The sequence below is a fragment of the Mytilus galloprovincialis genome, chromosome 7 (genome assembly GCF_965363235.1).
Source record: "Mytilus galloprovincialis chromosome 7, xbMytGall1.hap1.1, whole genome shotgun sequence".
NCBI lineage: Eukaryota > Metazoa > Mollusca > Bivalvia > Mytilida > Mytilidae > Mytilus > Mytilus galloprovincialis.
This window is the reverse complement of record NC_134844.1, coordinates 75,109,713-75,128,080: the sequence shown is the minus strand read 5'-3', so window position 1 is coordinate 75,128,080 and position 18,368 is coordinate 75,109,713. Positions and strand designations below refer to the sequence as shown.

General features: G+C 30.6%; 1 protein-coding gene across 1 annotated transcript in view; it reads left to right on the top strand.

The window, feature by feature from the left end:
• The window catches only part of LOC143083656 (uncharacterized), a 34,350-nt gene that overhangs the window by 1,436 nt on the left and 14,546 nt on the right, over window positions 1-18,368 (top strand). The window contains exons 3-19 of the mRNA XM_076259938.1: window positions 309-332; window positions 1,677-1,700; window positions 2,157-2,189; window positions 3,417-3,437; window positions 4,097-4,120; window positions 5,222-5,245; window positions 6,116-6,139; window positions 7,264-7,287; window positions 8,149-8,172; window positions 10,164-10,187; window positions 10,449-10,472; window positions 10,981-11,067; window positions 11,829-11,927; window positions 13,211-13,312; window positions 14,356-14,445; window positions 16,254-16,278; window positions 17,274-17,498. Of these exons, the coding sequence (XP_076116053.1) occupies window positions 309-332; window positions 1,677-1,700; window positions 2,157-2,189; window positions 3,417-3,437; window positions 4,097-4,120; window positions 5,222-5,245; window positions 6,116-6,139; window positions 7,264-7,287; window positions 8,149-8,172; window positions 10,164-10,187; window positions 10,449-10,472; window positions 10,981-11,067; window positions 11,829-11,927; window positions 13,211-13,312; window positions 14,356-14,445; window positions 16,254-16,278; window positions 17,274-17,498 (898 nt within the window). The remainder of the gene's footprint in view (window positions 1-308; window positions 333-1,676; window positions 1,701-2,156; window positions 2,190-3,416; window positions 3,438-4,096; window positions 4,121-5,221; window positions 5,246-6,115; window positions 6,140-7,263; window positions 7,288-8,148; window positions 8,173-10,163; window positions 10,188-10,448; window positions 10,473-10,980; window positions 11,068-11,828; window positions 11,928-13,210; window positions 13,313-14,355; window positions 14,446-16,253; window positions 16,279-17,273; window positions 17,499-18,368) is intronic.

Sequence of the window (18,368 nt, the reverse complement as noted above, 5' to 3'; positions counted from 1 at the left end):
CAAAGTACTCACATATATATCTGTTTTTTTTTGTGAAATCCGTATGGCCAAACTCCTTATTCTAGTGTTCTTTAAATTCGAGTTTCTGCCCGCTTTCCTGGATGATTGGAAATGTCACTTTACGACATTTCAGTGTAATAACTTGCGAAATATATTGTTTAACAAATCAATTTTGAGGTCTTTTTATCTTAATAGCAAAAGTAATCCGGAAAATTCATTGCAACGAATAAAATAGATTGTACTTTAATTTCCAATATATTTAAAATGTAAACTATTACAAACATAAAACAATCTCTTCTATTTTGCAGGATAACAAACCAAGGCGGCGAGTTGTAAGATTTCTCATGAAAAGTCAATCTTTAAGTGATGCATTATTGTCTAAAAAATACCGAAAGATATCAAGATATGCTTGGTTTGGAATCCACATAGAAGAGGGACGAAAGATACCAAAGGGACAGTCAAACTCATAAATCTAAAACAAACTGACAATGCCATAGCTAAAAATGAAAAAGACAAACAGAAAAACAATAGTACACATGACACAACATAGAAAACTAAAGAATAAACAACACGAACCCCACCAAAAACTAGGGGTGATCTCAGGTGCTCCGGAAGGGTAAGCAGATCCTGCTCCACATGTGGCACCCGTCGTGTTGTTTATGTGATTACAAATCCGGTAAATAGTCTAATTCGGTACATAGCCCATGTTTAATCTGATTGATTTCCATATGACAGTCAGTAGAAGTCAGGCAGTCAATATGTTACTTAAATCTTTGTTAATATATTGTTTTCTAACTTTTTTATAAACAAAACTGTAGCTTGTTTTTATATTCATCTGTTATATCAAGCGCAAAATAATGAATTTTATAACAAGTTTTTATCATTGATGGAAATGACGAAACAATAATATTTTAATTTTCTTTTAAAACACTGGTAAAAGATAAGCATATCAACACTTATGTGTTATTCCCATTTTATAGCGCATCCGACCATATCTGGTTTTGTATGGTATCTGTTTTGCTTTTTTTTTTTATAATATATGTCGATTTTAACATTCCCGATGTAGAGTTATGTTCCTTTATTGATGGAAATTACTGTATGATTTTTCGTGAAACAACTTGCGAATCATTTGAATAATTATTTCGGGGTTTAGTAGTAGTGTCTCAATTCAAACTGAGAAAGAGTGTGAAAGTGCAAATGTAGTTCCCCCCCCGCAAAAAACCCCAAACTCATTCATTTAGACAACTTCCTACTCTGGTCAAATGTCTTAATAACCAAGTTCATCAGTAATGACATGAGTGAAGAAAACGTGAAGAAAGTGAATGTTTGAAAATATGTTCAGTTTTTTATTCATTTTTTTAAAACACAAATTAGAGTAAGTAATTGATCGAATATTTCAGAAAATTAATTTTGAAGATAATTCGTTATTTTTTAATCTTTTATCTTTTCAAAAGTCACTTGATTTATTTATTAAATGTGAATAAGTACGAAATCCATGGGGGAAAGTCATGTAGAGACATAAAGTCAGGCTAATATGTATAGTTTTGGTTGAATAACAATGCCCGAAGTCTGTTAGAGATTGAAAAGTTGTTACATTTGGTATACGTGTTATATGCTGTCAAAATATTACAACCCTAAATACAAACATGATAAAATGTCCTATTTCTTGTTTACAGAATTACAAGGCAAGGCAGAGTTTGGTAAGATTTTTACTTCAAAGTAATGTTATGGCTTGTTTGAAAGTGGCAGATCATAACGTTTCTGTGTTATCGCTTGCAAAGCATTCAGGCAATTCTGTTTGAACTTGTAATATAAACATTCCCACAATAGTGAGCACATGTGATTGTTTCGTTTAAAGGTATGCTGTTGGTCAGTTGTGACATTTCAGTGCTTTGATAATGTAACAATGTAAATGATATCTTGTTCGTTGTAATTTTTACATAAACTTGTTTAAAAAAAAAAGGTTTATTGTTGTTTTGAACAATTGCAAAATAAGATTTGTATGGGATAAGTCTAAGTTATATTTAATCCTCAATTTGTTGGTGTAAAAACATATTTTATTAGCTTAATGTATTGGAACAATATAGATATGACATCAAGCTTACAACTATACATAAAATCTTAACACGATAATATGTCTTCCTTTTCTTTTGCAGGATTTAAAGGATTTAAACAGAAGTTTGAAAAAGGTTAGAATTTCGCTTGAAACGTGAATTGTGATGTTATGTATTTTTGTTTTTGAGATTGCATAAAAAGATACCAGTGTATAGTATTCTCGTTTTGAAATGCATGTGACTTATTTTGAGTCGGACGAATTTACTTTATTCCGAAGGTAGATGTCAAACGATCAATTTTTTAATCAAGCATAATTTAATATAGTTATATCAATTCTTGAATTAAATCTATAGCGCCTGTTATTTGCAGTTATTTTTAGTGGTATTCAATATTAAAATCAAAATCACACCTTATTTTCGTGCACGAATTTTAGGCAAAACAACAGCTTGCAGTTCTATTCATTCGTTATATCAAGAGTAACTTAGTGACAAAATATCATCATTATTGTATCAAAACACCGGTAAAGATAACCATATTATTAGGTATCTGGATTGCTGTCATTTTAAAATCTGTTAAAAAAATTTGTTAGGAGAAAAGTAAGATGTATTCACACTCCATATTTATAGATTTAGGAATAACCAAAATATGAAATAATTCCTGCAACAACTATGAATATTGTTTTCATTATAAACAGCTACATCCTAAACCTCTAAGAAGAGGGTCTTATTTGATTAAAAATTACCAAATACAAATTTGTATTGATAATTTAAGGCTATAGGTTGATTATAGTTTTGTATTTTTTTGAAGAAAAAAAAGACTTAATCAACTTCAATTAGTAAAGTGTTTTGACCAATTTATAAATGTTATGATATCTACAACAAGTTTTAATATACAAGCTCCAGTAAACAAACATGTTACAATATTTTTTTTGCCGTTTTAGAGAAATGCTCGGATCAGGTAGGATTTTTTTTCAAAATTCAATTGTAATCTGATGTATCACTGTCCATAATTTGTAGATAAAATAAAAATGACTTTGGGATAAAGAACAGCAATGAAAGCACCGTTTCTTTCCCATTTTGTGTTTATTAGTGTTCATTTAATGATTTTTTTGTTGGCATGGATTGATACCCCCATATCCATTTCTGTTCTATTACAACATTAATGGGCATAATCGTCACAAATATACCAGTCCTGTAAAAAAATTTGGTAATAAATTATCTTCTGTTTTTATTGAGATAACAAGGCAAAGCAGCATTCTGTAAGAATTCGTCTAAGAAGTCAAACTATATCTGATGTATGGTTTGAATACATGTTTTCAAAAATATTGATCGTAAACTGTTTTCTTTCTTTTATTTTTGCAGGATCTGTCAAGTTCGGATGAGGTAAGATTTTCTTATTTAAGATGAACTCTCATGCGTAGTATTTCCTAACCATACAAAATCCATTGACAATTTTTAAATGTAGTTTTGTCAAACTTCACTTATGCTGTAAATGAGTAATAAACCTTTATAGCTTAACCCAGGGCACTTAACTATTAGCAACATATGGCTTGGTCTCATTTGAACATCGTATTGTTATATTCTAATAGCAGTTTAAACTTTCACAAATATAATTGGCATTTAATAGACCAAGGTTATAGGTAAATCATTATTTGCAGAAAATATAGCCTTAATGCGTTTGATCAGCTTCAATATTTAAATATATAAGAACAATCTAAACACGACATCATCTCTAAAACAAAGATAAATAAAATTGAAATTGGAAATGGGGAATATGTCAAAGATACAGCAACTCGACCAAAGAGCGACAACAGCCGCAGGCCACCAATGGGTTTTCAATGCAGCGAGAAACTCCCTCACCCGGATTCGTGCTTTAGCTGGACCCTAAACAAAAATGTTTAGGAGTCATACTAAACTCCGAAATATACACAAGAAACTAAAATTAAAGATTATTCAAGACTAACAAAGGCCAGATGCATATCAATACGAACAATGTATCAACTTCAGTATTCAAACCTGATAAATTGTCTTTATTTTTGCAGGATAAGGATACAAGGCGAAATGTGGTAAGAATAACAAAATACTTTATTCGCCAATGTAGTCTTATACTCCTTTAAAAAGAATCTGATTTTGTTTGGAAGTTACCAAAAAGAAAAAGATTAAAACGTAATACACCAATCTCACTCGTTAATCAAGATTTAGAGGATATTCACTTTAAATATTTAATGATATTCGAATAATCTGAATATGACATTATGGATACAACAATGATACTTCTAATATGGCGACCAATATATCGAAAACCCGCATAATCAAAGTGTATATGATTTTAGAGCAAACGTGTCAATACACAAAATTGGCTCTTCCGGGTAGCGCGTATCTTATTTATTCGACCATATAGGCCAAGCTTCATATACCACACAGTTATCTCTATTGTAAAATAAGCAAATCAGTCCATTTAAGATATGTTTTTATGTAATATTTCATAAAACGAAAATTCTACAAAATGATGATATCGTCTTTGCAACTTAATAATGTGACGTCATATATATGTTCCCGGGGGCGCGAGTAAAAATACTAGGCCTTTTCAGGCTTCAAACTGTAATACAAGTATAGCAAAAAGAACATATTTAGATGGAAAATGTGAGATATTTTTTAATTATTATTGAATGATAAAATAAGTTCATTCCTATTATAATTCTCTTTTTGTTACTATTTCTTCCAAAGCACCCAAAAATTAATTTTGTTTTTTAAGGCTATAGGTTGATCATAGTTTTGTATTTTTATGGCTTAATGTTAGTTTTCTTCAACTTTGATTTTTCTGTCCACTTTCCTAGTCACGAGTTAATTCCCTTTGTTGGTTGTAAAGAACGCATTTTGACATTTCGGTGTAGATAATTTGCGAAGCATGTAATCAATTGTTCAAATTGATAAAATATGTTGTTTCCATATTCAAAATAGAGGTTAAAAGATATATTCTAATTCTCACGTATGCTGTTCAGAAGATATGATCCTTAATAGCTATAGATATACTATTAATATGTAAGCAAAAACCGTTTTGATATTGATAACAGCTTCTGGTAGTACTTTCAAACGAGTCTTGCTTAAAACAAATCTGAGCTAATTTTTGTAAATTTGTTTTTAACTCCTGTGTTATTTTTTTGCAGGATAGGAATACAAAGAAGCATGTGGTAAGATTTCTTCTCAGAAGTAAATTGATGAATTGTTGTCCGTGAACTATACTAAAACTTACTCTTGTTTTGTAAGGCAGATTACGTATTTTGATCCGACCGGTTTTCATACGACGGTCGATTGAGTTTAAAAATATAATGCTTCAATTGAGCATTAGTTCGAATATAATTTTTCCAGATTCAATTCATCTATTTCTTTTTTTTAGCTTATAATTCTTTTCATTATATAATGACAATATTTAATTATGAATACTTAAAAAACCTGTGAAAGGCGACACGTTATATGGTTTGTTTTATTTCTCTATTCATCTGTTTGATTGATCACAATAGAATTTAGCTGATCACCGGAATATATCCGGCTTTGGTAGTATTTATATTGACTAATCTATATTTCTTCCACTTCGATTTTCTTTCAACTCTTTTTTTTAGATCATGAGTCGCGTTGATTTTTTAATTGACCAAAGGGCTTTCTAACGTGTCTGTGTTATAACTTGCGAACCGGTTAATCAATTCTTTTCAAATATGAAAATGCAGTTTCGTAAAAACTAAAATTGGGGTCAAATGTGATTGTACAAGTTCACATGTATGCTGTTCCAGAAATATTATTCTTGATTGCTTTGTTAGTGACATTAAAATTTAAGAAGAAATCTAGATTGCAGAAATGTTTATAGATTCTGATAATATTGTAACAGAAGTCTCCTTTGATTATAGAATAATGCTAATATAACTTGAATACGTTCAGTCAAGGTTATTGGTTAATCATAAATTAAACATAATATATAAAAATATTGCAACAACCTAAAAACGACAAAATGCGGGATCGTAAAATTAAATTTCCTGTTTACAAACATATTGCCTTCATTTTTGCAGGATAAGAGAACAAGGCGGCGTGTGGTAAGATTTCTCTTGATAATTGAGTTGAAAATTGAATACTTTTTTTGTGAATTTATTGGGGTGTAAAATCGTTGACCGAACTACATTTTGTATGAAGCGCTTCATTCTAAAAATGTGCGCACGGTCAATGCTAATACAACCATATAAAATCACAAAAAGAAGCATTCGATATTTATAATTAAATGCTTGTTAGGATTATGACAACACGTGTTTTATCATTGTGGAAGCTTATGTCATCATTAATGTTACATTTCATTGTGAAATTAGGTTAGTTCTATAAAGACGCGATATTGCTGTTCGCCAATCAAACTAACGTAGTATAAGAAACATACACGCAATGTATATATTTGTCTTGTGAAGTATTTTTGTCTAAAACTGTACAGAAAGATACAATACGATAGCAATGCTCATAAGAAATTTTCGAACTAATTCATTAATTTGTTCACATGACGGTCGAAAGAATACAGACTTTCAGCAATTTTATTAAGCATTCGTTAGTGCATTCTATTTGAAGTAATTCATTACAAAACTCTAGATCGCATTTCTATTATTCTGTTAGTTTGTGAAAAAAAGACACTATACTATCATTCATAAACTAAAATACTAGAATAGGATAGGCATATGAAAAATTATCTTTGTTCCTCCATCATTTACTTTGTTAGTTGATTTCACTCTTTTTGTTCAAAAATTATGTCCCTTGGCTGATGGAAAATAGCGTTTTATGACGTGTGTCCTGTAAAAACTTGCAAACCCTTTATTCAGTTCCTTTCAAATTTGAAAATATATGTTTTCTAATCAAACAAGATTGTGGTTTATGTAACGTATTATGCTATCTATGAGTTATGACCCTTGATACGTTAACAATGAAATATTTAAGAAGGCAGCTTCTGCTTGGATGTAATATTTAGAGCATCTTTTAATATTAAAATAAAAAAGAATGATATGTAGTTCGAAAGATTTTCAAGAAAGATGTGTATGTAATAATTCAAGCTGATGTGTTAATTATAATTTAGTTATTATAAGAATCTAAATCTGACAATTATGCTTACAACAATGATGGACATTTTCATCGTAAAATTAAAACCCCAGTATACCAAAATAAAAAAGGTCTTCATTTTCTGCAGCTTCACAGATCAAGGCAAAGTTCGGTAAGATTTTAATTCGAAGTATATTTCCTAGGTTGTATGAAAGTGTCCAATTCTAACGTTTCGAGAAATACAAACTTGTGAACCATTCATTATTTTTTCCCCAAAATCATCAAAGTATAGATCAGATCAAATGGGATTGTCACTGATACTGTTTAAGGGTTATGATTGAGTTTACAATGACTATAAACAACTAAAGCAAATTATGTTATATGTTTTTACAGCGTCTTGATTTATCTAAAATAATAATTGAGAGTTGTTTTGAAAAAAGTATTAAATATGAAATTAAGAATGGAAATGAGAAATGTGTGAAAGAGATAACGACCAGACTTAGGCGCAGCAATGGGCAGACAAATTAATCCACAAAGGTCATAGGCTCCTGAATTTGGACAGGCGCAAACATGCAGCTGGTATGAACATAATTTGGGAGATTTCAACCTTCCCCTAAAACTGTTAATTTGATTTGCAGGGGTCATTTCTTAATCATAATTTTGGGAAAATCAGATTTTTTATAAATGCAAAGCATTTGGATACATCTAAATATGACGACAATAGATATAAGACGATGTTGCATGAGTGCCGATGAGACAGCTCTGCATCCAAGTCAGAACTAGTCAAAGTAAACCGTTATATCTCTTCAACACGGGGCCTTGGCTAACATTGAACAGCAAGCTATACAGGTCTTACAAAATGATTAGTAAAAAAACATCCAAAAAGGAAAACTAACGGTCTAATCTAAAAATATAACGTGAAAAGAGAAATACCCTTACAAACTCTTATGAATTACATTAACAAACGACAGTCTCAATAATTATTTGAATGATAATCGAAAACATGAGCAAAGGTCTTCTTTTTTTTTTACAGGATTTACTTAAAAGTTTCGATGAGGTAAGAAAATGTTTTGAAAATCTTAAAGTCCATGTGATTTATTTTTAGTAATTGCTGGAAAGATACAAGTATATATATAGTATACTTTTATTTAAATGCACGTAATTTATTCTGAATCGAAAGAATTATTTTTGTCCGTGGATAGATGTCAAACATACAATAATGTATTCAAGCCTGATTTAATAATTTTCTTGAAAAAAATTCCCAAATGAATGTTTGCATTGCTATTCATTTTTTATATTTGCGAGAAAATTATAACAATATATATTCATGAATATTTACAAAGAAAACACTGGTGAAAGAGAGACATAATATATGGAATCAATTGTTGTTCATTCGTGCCTTCATCCGTTAATTTTTCATCGTACTATTTTTGTAGAGCGCTTGAATATTTACGATTTATTGGCATTCGATATTTAAATCAAGCCCGATTTTGATCTTATTTCTTTTTCATGAACGTATTTCAGACAAAAGGAAAGCTTGTGTTTCATTTCATTTATTATATCAAGAGGAACATAATGCAAATATATAACCATAATAAAATCAAAATACTGGTAAAGGATAGACATAGTATATGGTTTTATGTTATTCCTCCTGATAAAAGGCTTTTCGGGGTGTGAACTATTTTGAGAAAAAGAATCAGATATCGTACCCCGAAAATTTACCACTTAAATGAAATTCTAATGCAATTAGTTTGTAACGATAATTTTCATTGGACGTTGACAAATATTTCGAGGGATGAGATTCCAGGTTCTACCAGTCTGTAACTAAAAAAGCCACCATTTTGAATTCCGATTTTTTTTGGGGTAGGTAATTTCTCCATAAAAAACCAAGATGGTCACATTCTGAGCCTCAAAATCTTCTGTTTGTCTATATTGAAACCATTCTGAAGCGTACTAAAAGTAAAAATACGTTTAGTATTTATGTTTGTCTTCCAGAGTATACATATGATGTCACATTGTTTAGATGCTAAAGACGATGCAACAGTTTCGCGGAGTTTTTCATTTATTAGATATAGGAAGATGTGGTGTGAGTGCCAATTTAGACAACTATTCATCCAAATAACAATTTAAAAAAGTAAACCATTATAGGTCAATGTACGGCCTTCAACACGGAGCCTTGGTTCACACCGAACAACAAGCTATAAAGGGCCCCAAAATTACAAGTGTAAAACCATTTAAACGGGAAAACCAACGGTCTAATGTATATAAAAAATCGAGAAACGAGAAACTCGTATAAATTACATAAACAAACGACAACTACTGTACATCATATTCCTAACTTAGGACAGGTGCAAACATTTGCAGCGGGATTAAATTGCATAAAAATTGCATTTTTAAGCCAACATATTAATTAAATGAAATTTATTCTAATATGTGGCATCAGAATGGAGATAACTGTATTGTATTTTAAGCTTGGCCTTCGTAAAACTTGATTTTAATATGGCAAATATCCGTTTACCTATCTCCGCTCCGCGTCGATAGGTAAAATCAATTTGCTTCATTAAAATCTACGTTTTACGAAGGCCAAGCTTTAAAAACAATACAGTTATCTCCTAAATTGTCTGTTCATTGAAATGAGTCGGTTTGCTTTTCAAAGTTTACGATATGGACAGATAAATTGCGGGATAGGCTACCGTGTTCGCCTTACCAAAATACATTGCGCATCTTGATTCAAAGACATCTAAACATGTAAGCAAAATCTGGTTTGCTGTGATTTTGTTTCAACCTTCTGGCAATATTTGTATGAGTCTGACATTTTTTTGGAAATTATAAAAAAATATAACTTATATGTAATAATTTTAGGTTTAAAATTTTAACTATTTTAAACTATTGTGCAAAACAGATTCAATCACCATCTATATTTAAAAATATTGGGAAACTTTGAATTCGACATTATGCCTACAAAAAGGATGAGCATTGTCATGGTAAACTAAAACTCATGTATACAAACTTGAATGATACATGTCAATTGTCTTCTTTCTTTTGTAGGATAAAAGGGCAAGTTTGCGCTTGGTAAGTTGCTTCTTAAACGTAATTTTCAATTGATGTTATATTCATGTTATTGTCTGTTTACCTGTACATAATAAAACAAGTGTATAGTATTCTTGTTTAACAATGCACATATCATATTTTGAATTTGATCGATTTTTATGGAACTGTCAGTAGAAATCAACCGCCAATTTCAATTGAAACTACCACATTTCTTCAACATGCCTACAACAATGATTTAAATTTGTTGTAAAAATATAAAATATTTTTATTTTTCTTTTGTAGGATAAAATGATAAGTTGGAATAAGGTAAAATGTTCTTTAAAAATATCAATGATCATGTGGACATATTGCTGTCTATAAACTGAAAACAAAGATGCACGTATGTATTAACCTGAGTGAAAAAAAAATGTAATTCGATGAAATTAAATGTTGAAAATTCCAGTGGAGAGAGAGGCTGAAGATGCCATAGGGACAATTAAACCTTTTTAAGTCGAAATAAAACTGACAGCACCATGGTAAGGGAAAAACACGAAAAAACAAACAACAGTCTACAAAATACTCCATAGAAAACCAACAATTAAATTACACGAAACTAACGCAAAACTAGGGCCATATCAAAACTGATACACAATACATGTCTTTAGTTTTTCTAAATAAACATTTGAAACTAAAGACAGCAATTTCACTTCCTCTTAATAGTCACTTTATTTGATATAATCTATTGAAACTATAAATATGTAGCTTATTTTTTTTTACAATAATAATTCATTCGTATGTTCAAGTAAGAAATGTAAAAGCTGTTATTTTCTTTCAGAAACTTCTTACAGCTGCTACGGATGGAAACTTAAGAGATGTAGAATTATGCGTTAAGAATGGCGCTAGTTTGGAATGTACAGATGATGTTAGTGAAGTAGAAATATTTAAAAATATATTCATTTCTGGTACAGTACGCACAAGGAAAAACAGATAAAAAAAATATCATCCTTGTCCTTGTAAATGATAACCAGAGTGAATATTGGTAATTGCAGGTACTGCTGTATTCAACACATATGTATACAAATCATGTCATGTTTCCCAACTATACTTAAGCGAAGTAACTTGATAAAAAACCAAGTGGCAGCAAAAACAAAAGATTAGTATAAAATTGACAAACACGGTCGGCTGGAAACAAAGATTTACGACGAGGGAGATAATTCTAACTTCCCAGATGTCCGTTTTCCATTTATGAAGCATTATTCCAGCAGCGTCTTACATACCGAGCATATATCTCCCAAGGTGAAAAAAACTAGGAAAATTGGGGCTAACATGGAAGCTGTAGACTCAGTTTACTCGTTTTGACTAAATTTCTTGATATGATCACTGTTTAGGAATTTTCATTTGACAGTTCTCATGAAAGTTCGAACATTTTACAACATACATGTTAACATTATGTATGCTTTCATGTTTATTTTCAGTTTATTTTCGATCTTTTAGTTTGACTGTCACTCTGGTATCTTTCGCCCCTCCTTTATGAAAGATACATACAAGCGTGATTGGGTGTTTTATACAGCTTAAACCACAATTTCGTGTGATATATATATGTTTTATTCATATTTATTACTCAACATTGTCCAGTTTATTAAAAAAACAAATTGATGTATGTTAAATGGTGATATATTATAGTTTGGTAAGACGCCATTAATGCATGCTGCCTACAAAGGGCACATGGAGATCATCCGTAATCTTGCAACACATGGCTGTAATTTAGAGGCAACAGACATGGTAAGAATAGTCTCCTCAGTCTGATCATACCCCTCTTTTTATCTGAAACATCAAACATATTTGCTGTGTATCAAGCAGATCGTGAAGACGACAAAAATAAATTATATTAATTTAATATAACTAATTATAATAAGTCGGGTTTTGTATTCATCGCAACGTAAAACTGAAGCAAATAGTAATGGTCTTGCGAAAAATCATTTGCTTAGATCTGATTATTATGAGAGCAAGTTTTGAGACAATTTCATGCAGACGAAATAAAGTATACAGTTTACAGGTGAAGCATCTGAATAACAAATACCTGTAAAAAGTGAATCCACAAACATACTGAACTCTTAAGAAAATTCAAAACGAAAACTGGTAATGAAAACGCAAAATCAAAAGCTCAAACACAACAATCTAATAGTTAACAACTGTTATATTCCTGACTTGGTTCTGGCATTGTCTTATGTAAAAAATGGTGGATTAAAACCTGGTATTATAGGTAGATAAGGTATAGTAGTTAACATTGTGTTATTATCTTAATCACTAAAAAAAAACAGCAAATATCTAAACAAACATTGGCATAATAACACAATGACGGGATTTATAAGTACAGAGCCACGTCATATGTAAAAAATACCAAAAGTGGGTAGTTATTTGTTTCCACGTATCTTCGTTTATTGTGCCAAATCTCAAAATATAACTCGTTTTTATGTTTTTTAATCATTATAATGAATCAATTCAAAATCATTTTCTACTTGTATGAACAACAAAAACTTTCGAGACCAATGCAAAGTCTGAACTTATTTTGCATGTCATGTTGAACTAATCAGAAAATAATATTTCGTTGATATGTATGAGATAAGATTGAAGATTTTTCCATAAAGATAAATCTTTTTTTCTCTTTTTGCAATGTATTTTTATCTTCCTTATATATTACACGATTTTTGACAAATGAATCATTTTATACTGCACTACCTGTGTGTATTCCCTAAATATAGTAACATAGCTATATTTTGTATCAATTTCATCATGAAACACTTCCTCCAAAATCAGAGGTTTATAAAGGGATGAACATAAATAAGTTTTACATTTGTGTTTAAATTTAAAAAGCTATCAATGTATTAATTTAAAGTTGCAGTATCAAAACACTATAAGGTCATATAAACTTTTTTATACTCGGTCCTTGATAGAACCTCGTCCTTCCCCAGTTTCTCAACCTCTTACAAAAACGTTAATACTTTCTGGACATTGACCTAATATTGTATATATACCTCATGATAATAGCTTATTTATTTTCATAGGATGGAGCAAGAGCATTACATCATGCTGCTGAAAATGGACAGATAGAAGTAGCAAAATGGTTGATAGGACATGGATGCAGTCCTTGGGTGAAAACACGAAAGGTAAAATTCAGTCTTAGATATTATGCACGATAAGTATTTACTAAATTATGAAAACTTTTCTACGCGCCATCGTGTGTGACCTTTTTAAATTGATATATATGACAACATTTTATTTCATATTATTCAATAGTAAACATAAGTCATATCAACCCAAATTGATTTCGTTTTTCACACACAGATAACTATTCAAATATTGATCATACAACTAATTAAAAGTTGTAAACCCACAAACAACCATTCAAATATTGATGAAATATTTAAAGACACTCAAATGTTTCTAACACACTGACAGTCAATCAAACGTAACATACTTCCAACAAATATACTGTTCCCAATCATCTCACCATAATAAAAATACAGTTCACCTTCTTTCAGTCAAACAATAATTGAAAAACTGAAATCAGCACGAACTACTAAATAACAACCGACGGCTATAAATGCCAGCATACACGACAAACAGTCGTACTAATTACAACTGCATACCCCCGATTATACACCATAAAGTCACCGTACTACCACTACAATGTGCTAGTGAAAAACAATCTCCTCTTATAGTTCATTTCAGATGGTTAGAGAAAAAAAGATTTAAATGTGGAACCGGGACCCAGTTATGTTCATTGAAACACACTGAACATTTTAGTAAATAAATGGGGTGCTGTTCAATAAACAGTTTTGATAGCCACTTTTGGACTTCTGTTTCATGATAGGTATTTGTTTCGAAGTTTCTAAGTACAATATCAGTGCCCCATGACCGGCATTCCGTTGCACAATTTTGTTTTGAATGCCAGCAGGGTCACTATGTCTACCTCCGGGGAAGAATGAAGGCTAGAAGTAAGGCAATTTATTTTCTGTACAGACGCCAGATAATTTAAATCAGTCAATTGTTGTTCACAGAAATTCAAACTATATAGCCTACCCTTTCAAATAAATCTGCATTCAGTTACATTACTTGTGTAATAACAACACTACACCATTTTAAATAACAGTTATATGCTATAACTGGGATCCTATTACATGTTAAAAGGTTATTGATTGTATTTCAGGGTCAAACTCCCTATGGTTTGGTGACAATAAAAAGTAATGACTCTAAAGAGAAAAAAAGAAAGAAGAAAATAGTGAAGGACTTCCTTGAGGTAAATTTTTTGTTTTACTTACAATCAGATATTTACACATACATCACATGTAAATAAAGATTATAAACAGTTATAGTTATGTCATTAGAACATTTTTGTTAATTAATAGTATTGATTGACAAATCGAACTTTGTTGATCAATATTGATGTTGGTATATGATAGAAACAATCATTGAAACCAGTATGCTCATCTGTTGAATGTCTTATGGCTTTTGTATTTCCATTGACCGATATCTTCTTAGTATAAACATCACTTCTTCTTTTAGTTTTGCAAAACATAACACATTGTGAACATCAAGTCAAAAGTCGATTTTTGTGTATGTAAAACTGTGTTAAACGTATATACGAACATGTGTGCAAATTGAGTGAACTAGGTACGATTAACTTTTCTGTGTAATCGTTTCAGATTTAATATCCAAACAATTACATCACTATCATATATAACAAATCGCTTAATTTACTCATGTAGGCTTTTGCATAGAAAACATTCAATTGAGTATATCTGTAGTATTTAAACGCGCGTCTAGTGTATTAAATTATAATTCTGGTACCTTAGTAAACGGCAATTAAAGTTGACACCTCACATATTTTTTTCTAGCTCGAAATGTGACCCCAATTTTTGTATTCTTATTAATTTGTCCACCCTCAATCTAAAAATACAAAAAAAAATTACATTGTATGCAGTAGTTTATCTATATACTTTTCCTTTTGCGTTATAGTCCTTGAATTTTGGAAGTTTTTAACAAAAGTGTTGGCAGTTATCGTGACACATATTGTAAATAGGTTAGAAAGGTACGACAACAAGATATATTTACCCAGGATATGTAAGACAAATCTAAAAACCTATGTTTAAGTAGAGGCTCTGAATTTCCAATTGGTTTGCAGTGCTTCGCTGTTTGGCGGAAACAAGTATAGAAGCTATTTGTAAAAAGTGAAAAAAAAACAACCTAACTCAATCTACTCACTCTGAAAATATAACATTACTTTCATTCTTGCCACTGACATGCTTTTTTCAGTTTTGGTGCTGTTTCAAAAGATATATGTGCTTATTTATATAATTTCTGTAAATAATAAAAATGGTTTGAAAAAAAAAGAACAGCTAGTATGTGCATATAAAAGTCCCGAAGATCAAACATGCTAATCAAAATGGCATATTTTGTCCATCTGTCTTATAGGAGCCTCTTGTTATGTTTAGCCTTTTCTTGCAAGTAAACAATGTTCTGACAGTTCATACGTTGACTGGCTATTTCCATGGAGTAAACATCACATCCCTTTTACATTTTAGTTACTTGATAAGAATGGTTATTCATCTTATAACGTAAACACGATCCTCATGTGTTATAATTTGTTAAATGAAATAAACACTCAAGTCAATCTCTGATTCCGATTAACAGATTGACAAAAATTCGATAACGACGAAATATAATGACACTTTACAGAATTCATTATTGGGAGACCCTCTACATTCCTGTTCTAATCTGTATGGGTTGGCAAACTTTGTGGCATGTTCATTCTCTTTTCGTTTCCATTTTGGTAATTTAAACCAAATCTGACAGGAATGATGGACGGAAGAACATGCACAGTGTACACAATTCCTATTCTCAGAAGGAGGATCAATTTATAAATAAAATTGATTGATTATATTTATCATTACGTTTTGAGAATTTTAGTTTATGGCCTTTAAATCAGCTTTAGTGCCAAAATAGGCCCAGAAATTGATTTTTCCCTAAACTTGAATGCTGCTTCAACTTTTAAACAATTTGTTATAAGGCAAATGCTAAAATGTCACATATTCTTTTTTTTTTAAGACTACCATGATAGCGAAACCAGAAGGTAAGTCCGTTTATCCTTGAAATTCATTGACTTATATATGCATGATATAACTGCTAGCTAAAAAAAAGTGAAAATCTCCAGATCTGTTAACAATGAAAACATAAGAAATGATAAAACTGAGGTGTTTATTAATGATGATATATATATGTTGTGTACCAGTTGTAATGTTGTACAAATTGTAATTTGTACAGAATTTTTGTACAAGTTATCAGTGTTTAATGACCTGCTGAACAAAAATGGATTATGCAAGCACACAGTCTTTTGCTTCACATACTTCTGTCATATTTTCACAACTTCATGATACAGTCAAATACTGAGCATTGATACAAAAACATTATAAGACCACAAAAAGATTTTGTATGGATATGAATATTGTATAAGGAAAAAAATAAAATTAGAATTTAAACCATTCAGGTATCCTCATTTCCAGTTTGAAGACAAGGAGAATAGCACTAAATGTTAGGTTGAATTATATTTTTTTGAATTTAAAACATTACATTAGTACATTTTATAAGATAAACCTGTATCACCTGTTGCAAGAAGGTAAGTGTCAAAAATCTTATAAATTGTACAAAAACCCTGTTCAAATTATAATTTGTACAAACTTACATCTTGTACACAACATATACATTTCATTGCTGTAAAAATATATATCTTTGGTGTTTCAAAGCAACTTTCTTATTTATTTAGTGTTTCTATAGAATATTTTAGAAATATGAGGTGACATGGTTACTAAAGCTTGTACAGAGGAAAACATGGATTGAAATTTGATTGGTTTACTTTCAGTAATGGTTATTATCTTATTTGCAGTGAAATATTGTCCGTTCAATTGGACATAATAATAACACGTAACTCCTTTTGATTATTTCCATATTTGGAAGAAAAATAAATACTGCAAATTTTGGTGAAAAATGCTTTGAACGTTCTTAGTTTTCTTGGTTTTTTTTACACAAAATATATTTTTTAAGGAAAAAATATTTTTATTATTTTTACAGATAATTTCCATATGCTTAACCGTTTAACGGGCAAAGGCACATACGAATCATATGAAATGCGATGCATGGTAACTGGTCAATTTGCAGTCGGAAAATCTACTCTAGTAAAGCTGCTAGTTGGTGATAGCATACCGGAAGGGAGACATCCTACAGACGGAATTTCTCTCCTCGAAGGACGATGTGGTATTGATATAGATACAAAGCAATGGGTACTGATTGATCCAGGTGAGGAGTAACATTTACAAAATTAGCAACTAGAATTAAGAACCTAAATTCAGTTAACATGTAGTCCTTTTTAACAAAAGAAAAGAAAACATTTGTACAAAACTATATTCTTCAAGTCATCATTTTGATTTACTTTTTAAACTTTATAAAAATAAGGAGATGTGGTATTATTGCTAATGAGACAACTGTCTACATAAGTTAAAATTCAGCAGATTTAAGCACAATTACAGGCACTCATACGGACCTTTACAATGAGTTCATGGCCTAATATATAACAGAACATTTACGAAAATCAAATTTGACGGACATAATCCAACGACAACTATCGAACTTCATGCTCCTGAATTTGAACAGACGCATATAGAACGTAGAGGGGTTACACTAGTTTGCTAGCAAAAAAAAAACTTCCCTTTCCAGCGACATAGTTTAACAGTACAACATGAGAAAAAACTGTAAAAATCATTTATAAGGATTCACACATCAGATTGATCAAAAGCAGAAAACATCTGACGGAAAAACAGACCAGACGTGGCAGCATAAATATACATCCTGCAACTAGAAAGAACTTAAGTAAGGATCTTAGAATCCTCCCAGGAACTGACAGCTTGTCCAAAGCCTATAGCAACTATTAAAACTGTATGTATGCTAATATACATATAATTTTTATCTATATCAATGAAGATGTAAATTTGTTTTTACATAAGTTTAAGTCTTGTCACTTTTCAACATTTATTTTGCCTATAATATCAGAAATACATACAGACGATATATAGTTGTATATCAGTTATTTGTAGTATATTTAGCGGAAACAGCTGATTTATGTTTTTTCAAGTGGATTAATTTTAATTTTTAATGTATTACGTACATGAG